General features: G+C 35.0%; 2 protein-coding genes and 1 long non-coding RNA gene across 3 annotated transcripts; 2 read left to right on the top strand and 1 right to left on the bottom strand.

Annotated features, from left to right (window-relative positions):
* Positions 1–674: 674 nt before the first annotated feature.
* Positions 675–7,121, bottom strand: LOC110996827 (carboxypeptidase B-like). Its single transcript, XM_045631550.1, has 4 exons — positions 7,003–7,121; positions 6,184–6,247; positions 5,689–6,000; positions 675–1,300 (listed from the first exon to the last, which is right to left on the bottom strand). Exons 1-4 carry the CDS (start codon positions 7,059–7,061, stop codon positions 707–709), a joined length of 1,029 nt encoding a protein of 342 aa, XP_045487506.1. The 5' UTR covers positions 7,062–7,121; the 3' UTR covers positions 675–706.
* LOC123689855 lies at positions 1,805–5,083 on the top strand. Its single transcript, XR_006750729.1, has 3 exons — positions 1,805–2,188; positions 3,861–4,170; positions 4,769–5,083. It is a non-coding gene; the product is annotated as an uncharacterized LOC123689855 (long non-coding RNA).
* Positions 7,122–9,250: 2,129 nt separating the features above from the next.
* Positions 9,251–15,349, top strand: LOC110996847 (carboxypeptidase B-like). The gene is made up of 6 exons (XM_045631549.1): positions 9,251–9,369; positions 10,882–11,091; positions 11,636–11,735; positions 12,536–12,655; positions 14,114–14,302; positions 14,679–15,349. The coding sequence occupies exons 1-6, from the start codon at positions 9,299–9,301 to the stop codon at positions 15,279–15,281; spliced, it is 1,293 nt and encodes a 430-aa protein (XP_045487505.1). The 5' UTR covers positions 9,251–9,298; the 3' UTR covers positions 15,282–15,349.
* The last annotated feature ends 4,235 nt before the right edge of the window (positions 15,350–19,584 follow it).

Raw genomic sequence — 19,584 nt, 5'->3', positions numbered from 1 at the left:
CTCAGTCAATATCATAGATTGGCAGTTATCGATCAATAAGGCTTTTTATAAACTTAATGATTATTTAAATGATCCTTATCCTTTGGATTGATTTGCTCCAGTTCAAATATTTATTGCTGCTCTTCCTTACAAAGAATTTGTATGGACCCAAAACTTGGCCTTTACAAAGAATGACGGAGAGTTATTTGCCACATGCTCGCTCTACGCCCTTGACTGGCGAACCGGTAGTAAATGTAAATTTAGAATCAGTTTCATATCGTTTCTGTTGACGTTCATAAGTATTGGTTTTTTATTTTTGTATTTTAATAAGATAAAAATAAAAAATATATATAGCCTTCATTCCAATACACTATAGTTACACTAAGTCCATGTAATTTATGTTTTAACGAGTGAAGGCGTCCTCCAAATTCTTCCATTAGTCTCTATTACTTGCGACAATATTTCAATTTTGAAAAAAAAATCAAATTGAATTGAAAAAAAAAATGATAATATATATTTCAACATCGCAAGTGACTTTTCCGAGGGACTTTTTGACCCATCACCCACTTCCGAAGCATATGACGATGAATTAGATAAATTCTATGAACAAGTACGTAAAGCTATGAAGCACTGCAGTAAGAAGTTTATATTAGCAAGTCTATTGATTAATAGGTATTTTTGAAATGAGAAACGTATTAATGTCAGTATTAATTTAATGTTAAAGTAACTAAAACAATGTTGATGCCCTGCGAGCTCCAGCAACTATACCCTCCCAATTCTCAAGAACTGTTGGGATGATATACCTGGGCGCTTGAAAGTATCCACCGAAAAAACCGTGAACTTCTATCTTATATGATAAAAACACTCCAACAGAATGTGCATAGTCAGTGGACATTCCTCCTACACTATACCCTCTCATGATAGCCTCACTTCCAACTGAGTAACCAAGTGGAAATGGATGGTCATTGTCTTCAGCATATTTATTCATTGCTTCTGCCATGGCTACCCCAACAGTATGTAGACCAAGAGCTTGGGTTGACAAGGTTGGTTCATGTCCCCACGGGTAGAGGACTTTGGAACCAAAGCTATCAAACGAGATATACATTCGCAGTCTGTTAAGGTTTTCATGGATGATGTCTCTGAGGTTTCTCGTTTCAATTTCTGAGAACGGTCTGTTGCCAGGGTAAAGTGGAGTGCACGGTAAACCGTCGGGGCCAATTGATCTCCAAGCGAACTCGAAATTTCTGTCCATGTCTGCACCGAGACATACTAAACTCAAGGGGTGGTTATCATTCGAACGCGTCTTCTGCCACACGACACTCTGAAAAGCGAAGGAAATATAAAAGAATCGGTGCAAGAAATATTACAATATTTTTTTATTCTTCGATATAGATTAATAATATAAAATTGTGTGATAATACCGTGAATCACACTTGCCTCGTGATAAATTAATATATACATCCGAACAGCTTTGAGTTGTATGCTGGTAATATAACAGAATGTTTTGATTGTTATTTGATTGCAATAGAATAAGCTGTAAAAAGTCAAGTGACGTGTAGCAGTGGGGTATACTGGACTAAACTGGTTTTCAGGCTATATAAGCACGGCGCGCTGTATGGTCGGGTGGACTTGTTCGACGCTCGCATTAGATGTAGGACGTTACTATTGTTGTTGAATTTGTGGTTATTCGTTGTGTAATTTAATTTGGTTATGTTTAGTCATTTTATTTGTTAATTTCTTACTTCAGTAGTGGGATTCGTTCTCATTTCTGATTAGTTTAAATTAACGCCCACGTGATTTTATTTTAGATTCAGTTTGAAACGCGAGTGATATACGTTTAATAAAAATAATGGAGGGTAGGCGGTGAACACGTAAAAAAAGACGGTGTGCCCGTCTCTGGGCTTGAAGAAACGTTACAGTCGATATTAAACCGTCAAGCGACTGAGATATGTCCACCGGTGGTGTCACCACAACTGTGCTCAGCAACACCACCGCGAGGAGATCGGCCCTTTGCATCGACATACGCAACACCATCGCGTTTGCTGCTTTCTTCCGTAAGCGACACTCGTTACCACCTGGTACTGACGGTTCGCACAATGGTACTGCGAACGCTCCGGTGCCAAGTTCAAGCAGCGCATGCGAGTCAAGCACTGATCTGGTACTTAATCAGGTGACCGACAAACTAGTAAGTGCGTTGAGCACAATTCTGGTAAGATTTAACTCCATTTATATTTCTAATTTTGACCCGTCTTTCAAATATTTCGATATATGATGTGAGGAGGAAGACTGTGAGCGGTTGTCTAATTATTGGGATGACCGTGAGTGCTTATCTCTGATTGGATATTGTTTGAAAGGGGATGCTAAAGTGTGGCTAAATGAGTGGCTTAGTAATGATCATAGTTGAGAGAATTTAAATAGCTTTTTCCGTAGCGAGTAGACATAGCAAATATTTTATTCGACGTAATGACAACAGACTCTGATAGTTATCTCACGTATTGCGTGTTGTACGAGGAATGAGTGAAGAGTTAATTGTCGCAGTAGTTATTTGGGGTATTAAGGACCCACAAGTTCGCGCCGCCGCGACTAGTGCTAATTTATCATCGGTAGGCTTAGATAAATTCCTTTCATTATATACCAAGCCCCTAGAACCGCGCTCTATAATACAAAATCACGTTAAAAGGACAAATGTTTTCAAGAGGAAGGTGATTGGGTTCTTAAAGGCAAGGTGTTTTTATAGTGTAGGCGACTACCTAGATCATAGATTTGAAATTAACGCGGGGAACATCACTTCAGATGTTATTAAATACAAGAAAAATAAGCCTAACGTTTAAATCGTTGTATTTTTTGGATAGGAATTTTTACAAATATTGGTGTCTAACTAGCTCTACGCTGTCATTTTTCTAAATGTGTTTTTCTAAATGTGGGATTTGATAACTAGTCTTGTTATTCAATAGATCAAATAAATAAAATATAAGATGACATTTGCATGCCTATTCATATGTGGCGGATTTTTGTAATTTATGTAACTAAAATTTGCGAAATAATTCCCGAAAACGAGATAATTTTCAGTCAGTCAGTCAGTAATATTAACTGTTTTTCATCTGGGGAAATTGGTCATATACAAATTTTGTGTCCTAAAAAAAACTAAGTATGAAACCGCACCAGAGACCCAATCTACAAACAATTCAAGTTTAGAAAAAGGCAGTTTTCTAATATCAAAATTATTTGCACATTTTGTAAGAAGGTAGGACATAAAACGGAGGACTGTTTTGTTCGATAGCGTTCCGAGTCGAGCGGTAGGCTAAATTAGTTATAATTTACCGCCCTTATGAAATGTCGTATGATGAAAAATTACGCGTTAGAGATATCATAAAAGATGTGTTAAATCAATAAATAATTAGAGATAGAGATTTGTAAAAAAAAAGCGATTCAGATAGGCTTTGTGTCGACTTTAAACTTAAAACTCAAAGACAGTTGGAATACCCGCTTCCGTTAATTGAGGACCATAATGATTGGCTAGATAAAGCTACCTATTATATTTGCCTTGATATGGCTACTGGCTTTCACCAGATAAAATTAAATAAAAAATCGACACCACTCCCGAGATTCGTAACACCTGAGGGTCATTATGAGTACATAAAGATGCCATAAGAATTAGGTAATGCACAGGTTGTATATCAACGAATTATATCAAATACGTTACGATTTTATATAGATTAGGCAGAGCCCTTGTGTGTTGTAATTGTGTATATGACGTATTATTACCTAGTAAAACAATAGAAGAGGGTTTAGGTACATTACATGATGTGTCAGAGATGGGGGTAAGGGTAAGGGACCCAGACAGGCTTTTCCATTAATTTAAAAAAAAAAATAACTTTCAGACTACGGAGATCGAGTATCGAGATCGATCGGATGCCGAGTCATTAGCCATGGTCAAGATATGAAGACATCGTGCATTGCGAGGTTGACTCGCAAGGGTGTGCATTTCAATGGCGGCGATTTTGCATTTGTGCCAAGCTGTTGGTAAGCTAGACTCCTGTATGCGCGGACCATATGTGGTTTTAGCGACGTTGTCGCAGGACAGATATGAACTAAAATTAGTCGCTGGTTCTTATGGTAAAGCTGCCGCGGAATACATGTTGCCCTGGCGCGGGGAATGGACCCCTGATGTGTGTGCCGCATTCTTTGAGAGTAAGTAATTTTTACTTGCCTTTTCAAAACTTATGTATGTTGATAAATGTTTGTGAAAACTGTCATTTCATTAGGACTGCTTATCATATAGGTAGTACCTATTTTGGTAAAGACCTGCGGGAGTCTTGTGTGATAGTAATGGAGTCGCTCTTAATATCAATAGCAATGGATTCGCTCTTGCTTAGTGTGATGTACAGTAATGGAGTCGCTCTTACTGTTAAAGCAATGGAGTCGCTCTTGCTTAGTGTGATGTACAGTAATGGAGTCGCTCTTACTGTTAAAGCAATGGAGTCGCTCTTGCTTAGTGTGATGTACAGTAATGGAGTCGCTCTTACTGTTAAAGCAATGGAGTCGCTCTTGCTTATTGTGATGTACAGTAATGGAGTCACTCTTACTGTTGAAAGCAATGGAGACGCTCTTGCTATGTAAAAAAAATAAAAAAAATGAAATAATGGATGCGCTCTTATTTCAATTGATATTGTGTGCTACACAATTAGTTATTTTACTAATGTTGTGTCGAAAGTAATGGATGCGCTCTGACTTTCGATGAAGTTATGTTAATTTAACGTTATAATAACAAAAATGATGTAATTTTTAGGTGGCGCTGATGATGACGATAGTCCTTCACCGCAACCACCGCACGTGATACAAGAGTCATCAGCAGGTCAAGTTTCAACATGCCAACCTGCCTATCATCACACGGGCGAGGACGCACCGTCGTCAGGAGAGGCCGAATAAGCTGTAAAAAGTCAAGTGACGTGTAGCAGTGGGGTATACTGGACTAAACTGGTTTTCAGGCTATATAAGCACGGCGCGCTGTATGGTCGGGTGGACTTGTTCGACGCTCGCATTAGATGTAGGACGTTACTATTGTTGTTGAATTTGTGGTTATTCGTTGTGTAATTTAATTTGGTTATGTTTAGTCATTTTATTTGTTAATTTCTTACTATAGATATACTTTTTGTTATAAATTTTGTTGAGGGTAGCGCATAATCTTTGAATCGCCGCGTTTGATTTGACTTTTTACTCTCTTTTGTTGTTGGGTTATTTGCCAATTTTATTAATTAATTACGCCCTCGATAATATAATATTTCGTGAGTGTTTTGGTGCGTGTTTTGACACAATATACAACTGTATAACTATTTGTTATACAGTTGTATATTGTGTCAGTAACGGAAAGGCAATGTATATATAATAGTATCAGTCTTACCGTCCTCTTATTCCTGTGTTAATGGAAACCCTAACACATACAGTATTTACAATTACAATTCTATAATGATACGCTGGCAGCATTCCCTCGCTGTGTCACCGGTATTATATAGATGGCGTCAATTTCAATCTTTAATAGTGCCTGTGCCCTTAGCCCCACGGCTCAAGAGTCTAACTCTAAAGGGAAAAAAATTGGAGGAAAGACTCAAACTTATAACAGAAATAATGAGTCTTAGATATTCTATGCTTGAACCTAGCGAGAGTAGACTACCATTAGTATCATATTTTATTTAATATATTTGTACTCACCGAAACAATGGAAAAGTTATAGCTATCAGGATTTGCCATTGGCAAAAATATCCAGTCAAACTTATCCAGCAAATCAGGCTCCGTCACATTTTCGACGAGTTTGTGAATGGCGTATGTCACAGGAGGTATGGTGAGCCATTCCCTTCCATGCATGCCTCCGTCAATCAAAATTATAGGCTTTGATTTGTCTTCAAAATTTGTTGTGGATACTTTAAGTATATTAATCGGACGACCTTCGAAGGAATTTGATGGCGTTTCCAGTTTCGCGACATTTGGGTAAGTTTCAGCTATTTCTTTCAAATAGTTGTCAATCTGAAATGTAATTTTGTGTTAAGCTGTTTTCTATGAAACATTATATTAGAATTCTATAGATCTTGGGTCCAGCGCTGACTTGACTCTATATGTTGCATGTAGTTGCCAGAATGTAAGTGCGTGCTCCTATTTCACCATGCCTCCTGCTGATAGAGGACAAATCTTTGTTAATTAAATAATTACCTCTTCCGTTGTGTGATATACATCATAGGATAAACGGCTGTTGATATTAGAATTAGTCCATAATCTGGAATAAATTACATTGATTAAACATGCTAGAAATTAGTAATAATAACGTAGCTTTACAAATTTTTCTTCAAAAACAAATTCTTCTTTTCTTTCTTTTTCTGAATCAAACCCAGTACCCCCAAGTAAGTCCCTTTTGCCTCTTCTTGATCGCTATAGTTTATGATTAAAGGTAGTAGGTATGCGCGCTTTGTATAAACATGTTTTATATGATACTTATTATATAAATGAAATTTATTTTGTGACAAGAAAACAGTGCTTTAGAATTCCGTTAGGAAAACACAACTGGCTTGTATTTAAATAAATAAATATAGCCTTTATTGACAATCTTGTAAGTTACATTTATCTTATTTCTACTTTATATACTACTTGTACTTATTAACGAAATTTAGTTAAGGTAAATGTAAATATTATCATATTATTTCCTATTAGACACGGGTTTCTTGATTGTTTTGCTTTTCAGCATAGGCCTCCCCAAGTTAGTGTTCTCCACAAAGATCTATCTCTTGCTTTCCTCTTCCATGTGGCTCCTGCCACCTTTTTAATATCATCTTCCCATTTACGATGTTGTCTAGCTTTACTTCTCGTTATATGTCTAGGGCACCATTCCACCATTCTTGTATTTAACAAGCATTTAAATAATTTAATTTTCGTTATATTGTAAAGTTTTATTATCATTTTTGTGTCTTTACCTTTTCGTCGTTTATAAAGTTTTTTTAATGTAACATATTATTTAAGAATCTAGAAAATACATACCCAATTTCTTCACCTTTCGCAAAGATCACACTAAAAAGGCACAATATTATAACCCTCATGATTATACATCTAAAATTAAACTGTAGACAAGTGCAGAAATAAAACCATAAATATAATCATTTTATAATTTTAACGATGTCATGTTGTAACTATAAATAATGATAAATTTATCCTTCTATATTGCATTGGATTTGAAACAGTATACTATATTTAAAATAATAATCTAGCGGTGCTAAAACCTTTTAGGACCAAAAAATATTGCCTAATAGACAGTGTCAAAGGCTGTGTTCTCCTTCATCGTACAAGCGAGTGTTTCATGTGCGAGAAAGAAAAGCCGCCATAATAACGCTCGACCTCAAGATGGATAGGCGCACGTTTAAGCCACTAGGCAGATTCGACATAGAGTCCTTCTAGAAAGGAATTCTTAAAATGCCGGCAACGCACTCGCGAGTCCTCTGGCATTGAGTCTCCATGGGCGGCAGTGTCACTTAGCATCAGGTGAGCCTCCTGTCCGTTTGCCCCTTTTTCTATAAAAAAAATTGTTGACATTGACAGCTTGATACATGAAAACCTCCTTCAATATCTGGATAGTGCACAACCAACCAGACTAAAGATGGTAAAATCGCCCAATTATATTATTATTAATTACAATAAATGAATTACAATTAATAAATTGCATTGATTAAAGTTATACATAACTTAAGATTTATTCTTATTTGAAAAGAAAATTTTAAATACATATTATGGTGCTTGTGAGATTAGATAATACGATATGGTAGATGAGCTGATATGATAGAATTATAATATGGATAGAGAGATATGATAATAATGATTACTTTTATTTGATATGTAAATAATTTAAATTTTCTATACAGTTTCGCTTCGTTAATCTAACCATTTAGTCTTTGTGACAGCGCCGGTCCGTTTTTCGTGGTCGAAAAAACCACGAAATTTTAAACCTAAAAAGATATAATGGCCTCTTACTCGCCTAAATTGGATGATCAACAAAGTAACAGGTCCACCGTTAATAGTATTCAATCACAAATGATATTACATAACGAATAGGATTGTTGCATTTTTATCGTCATAATCGATACTAGATACCACAATTCTGTCAGAGTATATATTTAACAATGCGTTCCTTCGACACTCTGTAATTTTAAATTACGAACTCAAGGTTATATGTCATTTCTACATCTTAGGAGCTTTTGCGTGAGGTCCAAAAACTCATCATTTAGGAGGGCGACAAGTGCATATAAAAGTAGTTTTTCAACTTACTTTTTAGGTAAAAGGCCGGCAACGCACTCGCGAGCCCTCTGGCATTGAGGGTGTCCATGGGCGGCGGTATCACTTAACATCAGGTGAGCCTCCTGCCCGTTTGCCCCTGTTCTATATAAAAAAAAAAAAAAAGGTTGGTTAACGTTAGGCTTGTACCCGGCCTCCCCCAGCTTCAATAAAAAACAGGGCGAATTGGCCGATGTGAATGGCCCTTGCTGAGCCAAGGACATACATTCGACATCATTCGTGGCCGCAGAGGACCGTGAGTTGGCCGGCTGGATGCGGCAGGCCAAGGTGATACCGTGTCCTGCCTCGGGCGATTGTTGGTTGCGCCGTGGGGTTTTAGTGGGTATGCTCAGTGGCGAGTCTCACATAACCTTTCACCACCAGGCAACCGTGCCGCGGGAGGGTATACGTAACGCATTTCCCCACGAAAAAAAAATCTAATAACTCTATTTATTAGCCGTGCTAACAAATATTAGTTTATGACTCGAGTCTGTATGCAATGCTCAACTTAGTTTTTTATTTCATCTTGAAAAAGGCGCTCGACTAGAAGACATATAACTTTACTTTTTCTGTTATTTGCAGTATTTGAAAATTCCTCTTTCTTTCTTTTATAAGAGCCGAGCACATTTCTCATAACTTCATCTAAACTAGTCAGTATGGAATTTGCTACAAAGGGATTTTATTTTACTACTAGTTACTACAAGATATACGACAAAGAAGCACTCAGCGGTAAGTATTTTTTAATACTATATGCACAAAATGCAAAAAAGTTATTTTTTTTTTGGGTATCAGGAGTAAATAAGTTATATGTATGGATATCCAATAAGTTTGTACTTTAATTTAGCTTCATTAACTAATCTTTAACTAAAGCTATCTAAAAACCCGTTATCATTTCATTAATTCGGAGCAGATTAAATAATTTAATCGTAAGGGAATATAGATAATAATGTTGATATATTTGCAGGTTTAGTGATAGTATCACAGTTCACAGACCAAAATCAAATTGGTCAAAATGTATAAGATATTTTTTCTTTTCCTGGTGTCCCCATGTTTAGTTTATTCTAAACATGAGGAATACTTGGGGTAAGTACCAGTTAATAATAAAAATATCTTACCAAGAAATACTATACAGGGCGTCCCACGGCGATGCCACATGGAGGGAAAGTACCTTAAATATTAATGATAGGATATTTTACTGAAAGAAGACATCGTTTAATTTTTAATAATAAGTAGAACTGCATTCACAGATTTTTAAAAAAATTTCTACCTCAACCGGGAATCGAACCCGCCAAATGTGACAGTAAAATTACATGTATTTTATAATAGCGTTTGAATGGGCTACTCATAAGCATTATTTTTTCCTTAGTAACCTAGCATATTAAATGAAACTAAAAACATAAAATTTTACATTTTATAAAAAAAAAAAATTATCAAATGCTCAAAATGTGATCCGTTCTGTTGTATACAAATTCTCACTCTTTTAATAATTTCTCTCCCTGTCGATTTACTTATTTTTGCATGGTGGATGTTTGAAATAAAACGTCTAAGTTCATTTTGCACCTGCACACTGTTGTACCGGTTCCTGTAAACTAAATATTTTACGTAACCCCATAAAAAAAATCAAGTGGGGTTAGATCTGGGGATCTCGGTGGCCATCTAATTTGTCCAAAAGTGCCGATCCAGGAAGGAAAATGGTCATTAAAAAAAAAATATTTAGTTTACAGGAACCGGTACAACAGTGTGCAGGAGTTACAAAATGAACTTAGACGTATTATTTCAAACATCCACCATGCAAAAATAAGTAAATCGAGAGGGAGAGAAATTATTAAAAGAGTGAGAATTTGTATACAACAGAACGGATCACATTTTGAGCATTTGATAATTTTTTTTTTTAATAAAATGTAAAATTTTATGTTTTTAGTTTCATTTAATATGCTAGGTTACTAAGGAAAAAATAATGCTTATGAGTAGCCCATTCAAACGCTATTATAAAATACATGTAATTTTACTGTCACATTTGGCGGGTTCGATTCCCGGTTGAGGTAGGAAATTTTTTAAAAATCTGTGAATACAGTTCTACTTATTATTAAAAATTAAACGATGTCTTCTTTCAGTAAAATATCCTATCATTAATATTTAAGGTACTTTCCCTCCGTGTGGCATCGCCGTGGGACGCCCTGTATATACATCATTATATAGCCATTGTTTAGGGTTGTCTCTCTTCCTAAAATATTTCGAGGGGCCCAATGGCTGGCCATGCGCCATACTCGTGAACAGATGTCGGGATGTCAGTTATTTCGACTATCGATTGTAGTTCCCACGAGAATGTAAGCGTGCTATTATAACACCATGCCGACTGCTGAAAGAGAATAAATCATTGTTTTTTTATTTTATAATATTAATAACTTTAAAATGTCTGGTGCAACATGGTGTACCTAATTGTTGCAGCTTTACAAACTTTTAGTAAAACAAAAATACTTGTCAATTCACACTCCCTTGATTTGACTTCACAAGCGAACATTTTGTAACCATGAATAAATAAATCATTTTGAATTTGAACTTAGTTATTTTTTCAATAATAATATTGTGTTACAGGCACGTTTTGTATGAAGTCAGAGTTGCAAATGAAAACCAAGGATCATACTTAAACGAAGTGGTAGAGCGTTTCTTCTTGGACAAGTGGCACCCCACAATCACCGGACAGGATAGCTTGATTCTGGTCCCGGGAGACTTGAAAGAGGACTTCCAGAAGGAGATGATCAGAGCGAACATCGCTTATGAGGTCAAGTCTGACAACATTAAGGAGTAAGTCAACTTATGGATTCTGATATATATATTTTTTTTAAAGAATAAAATCCACTTACGATGGAAAAACAAAAGAGCATCTTTTACCAAGTACCTTGGGCGTGCAACCCTTATCCATGGTCGTGCATTCTGTATCTTCTATGGGCACAATTAGCACTTACTGCTACGGCATAGGCAAACATCATAAGGAAACCGGTGTCATAAGGAAGTCAGAAGCTGATCACCTAATTACCTATAAAATACAAATGATTGAAGAAACGGATGCAATCTCAGTCCAAGAATCATTTATAAAAACATTAACAAAACATAAAAATACTATATTATTTAGATTTTAAAATGAAACATTTGTTTTTACAAAATAAATGGCCCGAAGAGGCTTTCAATAAGTTTTAATTTAAATTCAGAATCAAACTAATTCTTGATAAAATAATGCTCCCAAATTATAAACAACTAAAAATTGTTGATAATACGGTTATTTTTCATTATAATCATTTCTGTAACAAACTAATTATGTCGGACTAAAGCTATAACAATTTTCTTTCAGACAATTAGACCTAGAAGATCAACTGCTGTCTGCAGCAGCTGCGAGAAGCAACAGATCAAGTCCAACTCTACCGTACGATGTTATTCACAGATACGATGTTGTAGGTATCCGAGTTTAAGATTTTAAACTTAACTTCAGAGTTGAATTAATTAAATTATTACTTATAAAGTAGACAACTTGCGGTGGCGGGTATATTTGTATTAATTGCCCGTTAATCAATAACCTAATACAACACAAGTTTATTCAATAATGAAAGGTCATAAACATCTGGATAACTATGGAATTTACTGTTTATTTACGTTATTATAAGTAACTATTCAGGGCGGGAAGAACCGGCGGCGTGGCGGTTATGCGAACTAAAATGTTTCTTTTTAGTAATTTTATTTATTATATTAAGAACCAAAATGGAACTATTATCATCAAAGGCCTTACCAATTTCGAGCCTTTGGGCAGCAGGTCTTTAAGAGGCCCTTTAAGAGATCCTTGAAAAGTATATGATGCGAAAGAAGGGTCTAGTTGTTTGGTTTGGTATTTGTCATGTTAGTACATTTTTTTTAATTTTTAATTTATTTAAGATCAAATTCAAATGGTTTAATAAAAAAATATTTGTAATATTTGGGTTGGGTTGTTGCCCTGCACAAGGGAGGCCTCGAGAGGATTAAGAGTGTTGATGACGACAAAAAAGGGAATTTAGCAAATCCACAATAATTGTATTAAACACTACTTACGTATAACTCCGACATATTTTTATGCATTTTCCTTTAATTGCATAACATATTTCAGATGTACCTGTGTTTTTTCAATAATTAACTTTTAATGTATTAACAATATCGGGGTGTTCTAGACTATATATAAAGACAAAATTTGAGGCCATTGATCAAAAATGTATATAATTTACAGGTAAACAACTACCTACAAACAGTTGCAAACTCCTACGCAAATGTTCGAATCGCTACCGCAGGAAAAACTGCGCAGGGCCGTGACATCAGATACTTAAGAATATCCTCAGACAACTTCCAGGTAACTTAAAACAACATGCCACAGGCAGTTAAAATTTACAACGACTTATTGCTACTTAGAATCAAATAGAATAAGTCGACATATCTTCCATAATAAAGCCGTTTAGTTAGCAACTTAAACTCGGTATGTTATCACCGTTACTTAAGCCAGTGTAAATCATTGTAAAAGTTAAACCAAGTTACTTTCGATAAGTATTATGGTTATAAAAACCAAACCGCAGTTTTGTTAGCATTACGCCTTCTATACACAAGAGCTTACAAATTCTTGAAAGGCCGGCAACGCACTCGCGAGCCCACTAGCATCGAGAGTGTCCATGGGCGGCGGTATCACTTAACATCAGGTGAGCCTTCTGCCCGTTGGCTCCCTGTTCTATAAAAAAAAATACCGGAATGATTAATATTTAACCTGAATCTAATACAAGGTTAGACGCTATCAATAAACTAATTATATAAGGGTAGAAAGTCACCTCAAGTGTATCTCGTGAATTAACAACTATTATTATTTACAATTTGCATTACGAATGTTAAAATCGTAACATATTTCAATATAAATGTCAAAAAAAAACTCCTAAACTGTACATCTATTCTAAGATCTAGTTATTTTGAAATTTGTTAAAAATTGATTATTATATTTATAATATAATGTGTATATATTATATACAATAAATTATCGTAATAATCCTTGAGTTTTAGAACATGTAATTAGCTCCGCTATCAAAGAAAACGTTTTCTGAACGTTACAGGTGATAATTTTAATACGATAACATGTAACGGGATTACTATAAATCGCTATCGATTAAGCTTGGATAAATAAAATATATCAGTAAAATCGTAACTTTATTAAATAATGTCACGTGCAGTCAATCATTCAATCATAAATATGTATATGAAATATTATTTCGTTATACTACATGTCTAGTAACTGATGAACTGTATTATCACTCCTTTATTAAACAGACTCAATGGAGTATTTTTTGTTAATAGTTTTGTAATAACAAAACCCTGATGAAATCGTTACAATCAATTCATTTCATACCAAATTACGTATGTACATTTTAGGTAATAGGACAGAATAAAAAAAAGGGTTTTGATATTCTTATTATTGAATGTTTATTTATTTAAAAAGTACACAATTATATGGTAGATCAATCTAAAGCCAAGCCTAATAGTGGGGGACACTAGATAAAACCCTGTGTTGTAAACAAACAAATATAGATAGAACAATAGACAACATTAAATGACTTGTAAAACAATTAATGATTTTTATATAAACAATATTTCTTTATTATTTTATTTTATTTATTTATTACAGAAATACATACATGCCAATACTATATTAATTCTTTAATTAAGACTTAATAGAACTAATCAATAGAAACTATTTTAATACCATGTTGAATATTATATTAATAACATTCATCCGTTGAATAGATAAGAGAACCTATTTTTTAAAACTCAGTCTAGAAACAAACCCGTGGTGTTCTTGATGTCTTTGCTGCATGCTCGTGAGTGGGTTACCCTTCCTGGTACTCTGTACGCCATTGAGAAACTTGTCATAGACGTGCAAGACCGAAGCCTGGTGAACAACATTGACTGGATTATCATGCCTATTGCCAATCCTGATGGTTATGAATTCACGCACACGAATGTAAGTAACACAATCAGTCGTATTTAAATAAAATATTTAATTTAATGTACATGATTCTGGATTATGGAGTCTTTCAAGGTGAGCAATTATTGTTCTTACAATAGAAGAAAGTCTTAAACAAAAAACGACTTTTGTGTGTCATCCGCAAACACCTCTGTTAATTGATTAGTTGAAAAGTTAATTGATAGCCACTTTTATTATCTCTAGAAATCGAACCTTTAGACTACGTGTATGTAAATCTTCAGTTATCGTTTCTTTGCATTTATTGTAGCCATTAAAATAATGAGATATGAGGAAGGAAAGTTTGAGAAACGTGATTTCTGTATTCTATCGTAGACTAAATTTAACTTTGTACGTTAATTTTGTGTTCTTTCAGACTCGTATGTGGCGTAAGAACCGTCGCCAAAATTCCGGATGGTCCTTCTGCCCTGGTGTCGACTTGAACAGGAATTTCGATCACCAGTGGGGAACAGCTTCCAGCTCTTCTCCCTGCAGCGACACATACCACGGTACTGGACCCTTCTCCGAACCAGAAACAGCGGCCGTCAGGAACGTCCTAAACGAAGTCAGAAACCGCTTGGAGCTTTTTATTGACCTCCACAGCTTTGGCAGCATGATCCTCTATGGATTTGGAAACAGACAGCTCCCTCCAAACGCTCTCACCCTTAACATGGTTGGAGTCCGAATGGCTCAGCGAATTGATGCTGTTAAATGGAGAGATAATCGAAACTACAGAGTAGGAAACATCGTTGACCTTCTCAACTATGGTGCTTCTGGTGGTTCCAGTGACTACGTTCAATCTCTAGGAAATCTCCTATCATACACCTATGAAATGCCTGCTTATAGGAACCAGAATACGTTGAACGGTTTCCTGGTAGACCCTGCCTTCATCTACCAAGCTGGTATGGAGACTTGGGAAGGTATTAAAGCTGGTGCCCGTTATCTGATCGAAAGGCGTGACGCAGCCATGGCGCGATAATTTTTTTCTGTTTATTTGTTTGTACAATAGATTGTTAACCAAGAAAAATAAAAATTAATAATTCTGTGTGTGGTAATTTTTAATCACATTTTTAACACACACTATTGATACATTAAAATGAAAAAAGAACTGTATATAAAATATTTTATTAAGTTTATTTTTTATTAATGAACCTATAATTAAGATAATGAGGATGTTTTTTTAAGAATGAGTAAGCTAATTAACGTCTTTTTGTACGTAAGCAGTGACTTTACATTAGTGCTATTAGAGCTATTCGACAGACATCCAGAGAGCCATCAACATATAAAGCAACTCAGTGTTTGAAGAAATTGACAATTAACGTGTATTAATGAATACTAATTATAACAGATTTTTATACGCAATATACGGATTGCAGTGCATTTTTTGGAACCAATTTAATATAATTCTACCACGCTTAAATCGAAAGTAGATTAAAGTAGTAGAAAAGTAGCCACCCCATGGAACAGGACAGCAACCCATGGAAGTATTTCATTACATAGGTGTGATGAAATACTTAAATTAAATTAAATGCCCATGGACACTCTCAATACTGGCATTGAGAGTGTCCATGGGCGGCGGTATCACTTAACATCAGGTGAGCCTCCTGCCCGTTTGCCCCCTGTTCTATAAAAAAAAAAAAAACATGGAAGAAGTGAAAGTGTAGGCAGTGTCTGTGAAGTTAGCAAAGAACTTACCAGCAGAGCGTAAACAAAAATTAAGTTCGATAGTACCTGATAGTTTGAGGATTCCAATCCAGATTTTTTTTAAGCGTAAAATCTTCAGCCAGATTCCTGATCAACAACCAATATACATTAATATATTTTTTATAGATAAATAGGTTTAGTAATTAAAAAAGTCACTTAACATCCTGCCCGTTGGCCTCCTGTTCTATAAAAAAAATTAAAGAGTAAAACTAATCAGCGTTTTTATCACGTTTTACTAAATTAAAAAAAATAATTTGCACAAACATCGTTTACGTAGTTCCTCTATGCGGTTTCTGTAGATATCAAAGCAAAACTGTAATCATCTAGATCAGAACTATTTTCTTCTTTTCAAATGATCCTCCTGACGTCTGTTCTACACAAAATCTACTGTTTATCTTTGAGAGGCTGTGGTAAGTGATCAACGATCATCGAGGTTAAGAAATATCGCATGGTGACAGTAGAAAATTATGTTACAAAAATTAGAATAGAAACACCTACAACGATACTTACAAATAAACAACATTAAATAAGTTCTAGGTATAAATTTAGTGTAAACGCTAAACTAGTGTTCACATAAATCACAAACCCATTAAATTTTATTTCCTAATATAAGTGGGTTAGGTGGAGTGAACATGTTTTGTAATGTAGAGAGTATGTTTGTTAGTGTATAGTTACCACCCCCAACTAATTTCACGTACCAGAAACAGTTATTTACATAAAAAAAACTGTCACATATTACCTATTGTGACATAAAAAGCAGCATTAAAGATTCTAATTACCTTATATTCCCGGATGATAAAAATATATATGTACTTAAAAATAAATAAAGAAGAAGACTGTCACAAAATCCAGACTAACTTAAATAACCTTTGTAACTATTATACACAAAATTGAATATCGGTTAATACTTCAAAATGTGTGAAGATAACATTCAACAGAAAAAAAAAACAAAATTAACTTTACTTATAATATTATTAACAAACCCGTTAAAGAAGTAGATTCTGTTCGTGATTTAGGTGTAAGGCTAGACTATAAAATTACGTATAATAACCATATTGACACAATTGTTGACAAAGCCTATGGTAGGGGAGCCCACGATGCTAAATGGGGATTTACTCGAGCGTCGTGGAGACCTATTGGGTTGCAAAGTTTAGATGATAAGAAGAAAAAAATGTTATATGATATATACCTTTTCATCGGTGGGGAAAGCGGCTATAGATGTTTAAATATGTAAAAAAAAACTGTTACATGGACATACTCGAGCGCGTCAGATATTGATAGCATCAATGTCCTACGTATTTTTTATTAATGTACGTATGTTAATCTGATCATTTGCATGATGGGGGTGGTTGTACGTAAGGGTTAAAAATGAAAAAAAAAAATTTAATCGAGCGCGTCAGGTTTTCTAAGGGGGTGTTAAGTGCACCAAAAAAAAAGCTCTCATTCAATAATCTGACGATTTCGATCTGACGCAAACTCGCAGCCATTATTATAATGTGCAAAAAAAATTCGCCATTTTGAAATACTCGAGCGCGTCAGATTAAGATATATATGGTTCAGATTTATATTCTAAACGTACTGTCTCATAATCTGACGATTATCTAGAGGGATTTGCCTGATCTGACAAAAAAAATATTAGAAAAACGGTTCACCCTAAAGGCCATCCCTGCAATTCCATTCCTGGGCGCTTAAAATTGTACTTATGAGCTCGCTGAGTTCAAAGAAATAATATTTCTATGCGTTTGAGTTCTCCCAGCTCGAAAGTCTGATAGAAGTTTCATAGAACACTATTTTTGAAATTTTCAAACCCCAATAACTTTTGAATGGATCAAGCAATTTTCCCGCGGTTGACGGCGATCGACGCATTTTTTAAGTTCTAATTATTTAATTTCATCAAAAACGATAATCCGATATGAAATGTCGAAGTTATGTGATAGAAACACTTGTTTCGGTTTTTTTCGTTCACGATATCTCTCGAACGAATCAACCGATTTTGACCAGTTTGGTGGTGATCGACGTCGTTTTTCAAGCTTAAAGATGGATTAGTTTTTTGAAGTTGATGGATAAAGCCGTTTAAAAGTTATTGCAAAAAAACACTTTAAAAAAAACAAATTGTTATTTTTTTAGATTTTTCAAAATTTCTCAAAATCTATCGGTCCGAATCGGTTCAAATTCACATGAAATCTAATTTTGAGGGAAACGCGGAGAAGGAAATGTAGGCATCACGCAGCTGCACGCGTTTATCGCACGAACTTTATCGACGAAATTTTGTTATTTCGGCTTGCGGAAATCGTCAGATTATATATTTTTCAATATTCTTGAATTATTTCATTCAAAATAAAAAAAAAATTAGCTACGCTCGAGAATGTCAAGATGACGTTTTTTTTTTACAACTTTGCTGCCCTCCCCTCTCTTTACGTCACTCTCAAATTGTCAGATTAGTGGAATATACACTTTTTAGGATGTGATTAACTCACACTACCTTAATCTGACGCGCTCGAGAATGTCTGATGATCAATTTTTTTTTACTAATCTGATCCTGTATCCTTCACGGGCGGCCTTATATATGGGCCTCATATTTGGTGGAGGTACTTAACCGGGTACAAGGTATCCCCCTGTATATTAATCTGCCGCGCTTGAGTAAATCCCGAAATCCCCTCTTGGGCTCCCCTACTACTATAAGCAGCTTGGCTTTGTAAGACGTGTCAGTGAACATTTTCATGATGTTGACTTAATGAAAGCGCTATACTATAGATACGTAAGAAGTATTCTCGAATATGGCTGCTCGGTTTGGTCACCTAGTTACTCTGCACACAAAGAAAAATAGAAAAGATCCAAAAAGACTTATCTCCTATAGGAACTTTAATAAGTTTAATACCTATAAAGACGCGTGTGAACATTTTAATATTAATACTTTAGAATCTCGACGAAAACAATATGATTTATTACTACTACGTCATCGCAAATAAAATGCAGCTCCCTTCTAGAAAAGTTGCCCTTCCTTGTTCCTACCAGATTTGTAATCTTGCTTTGTTTCATGTTCCTGACATCAACACTAACTATGCGAAAAATTCAGTTTTGTATCGCGCAGCCCGGACATGCAATGACCACTATTTGGGCCTTGACTTGTTCAGGCTTTCGTAAATCTTTGAACCTTTTTGTAGTAAAATGTATGATGTGTTATGATCTTTGGCTATATTTTCAGTAAACAAATAGTTTGTAATTATATGTAATTTATGTTAGCTGTAGAATGACGAAATAAATAAATAAACTTAAATAACATTAACCGGGCCCATCGTCCTCGAAGTCATATAATCGAATAAATCCGATGCTTTGAAGAGGTATTGGAGTAAAAAATATTAATATACTAACCTAACCTAGCCAAATAATATTAATTATAGGTTTTTTTGGACAGCTCAGCGCTGCGGGAAATGCAGCTACCCCACCCTTGCGTAACAAAGCACAGGCATTTTGCAAGCCGTAGAGACTGAAGCTGCGGAGGCTTTCATAAAATGTTATTTAAAAAAAATATTAATATACTACCCTAACCGAACTACATAATAATTCGTTTTTTTGAT

This window comes from Pieris rapae, chromosome 16 (assembly GCF_905147795.1).
Source record: "Pieris rapae chromosome 16, ilPieRapa1.1, whole genome shotgun sequence".
NCBI classification, from domain to species: Eukaryota; Metazoa; Arthropoda; class Insecta; order Lepidoptera; family Pieridae; genus Pieris; species Pieris rapae.
Note: the sequence above shows the minus strand (reverse complement) of the source record. Positions and strands in the feature narration are given on the sequence as shown.

Excerpts from the sequence above, each read along its gene's own strand:
- LOC110996827 (XM_045631550.1), bottom strand. The coding sequence starts at position 7,061 with ATGAGGGTTATAATATTGTGCCTTTTTAGTGTGATCTTTGCGAAAGGT. Across the intron at positions 6,248-7,002 it reads GCGAAAGGTGAAGAAATTGG|ATTATGGACTAATTCTAATA; the intron begins GTATGTATTTTC and ends AATTTATTCCAG. Across the intron at positions 6,001-6,183 it reads TATATCACACAACGGAAGAG|ATTGACAACTATTTGAAAGA; the intron begins GTAATTATTTAA and ends ATTACATTTCAG.
- LOC110996847 (XM_045631549.1), top strand. The coding sequence starts at position 9,299 with ATGTATAAGATATTTTTTCTTTTCCTGGTGTCCCCATGTTTAGTTTAT. Across the intron at positions 11,736-12,535 it reads TTATTCACAGATACGATGTT|GTAAACAACTACCTACAAAC; the intron begins GTAGGTATCCGA and ends TATAATTTACAG. Across the intron at positions 12,656-14,113 it reads TATCCTCAGACAACTTCCAG|TCTAGAAACAAACCCGTGGT; the intron begins GTAACTTAAAAC and ends TTTAAAACTCAG.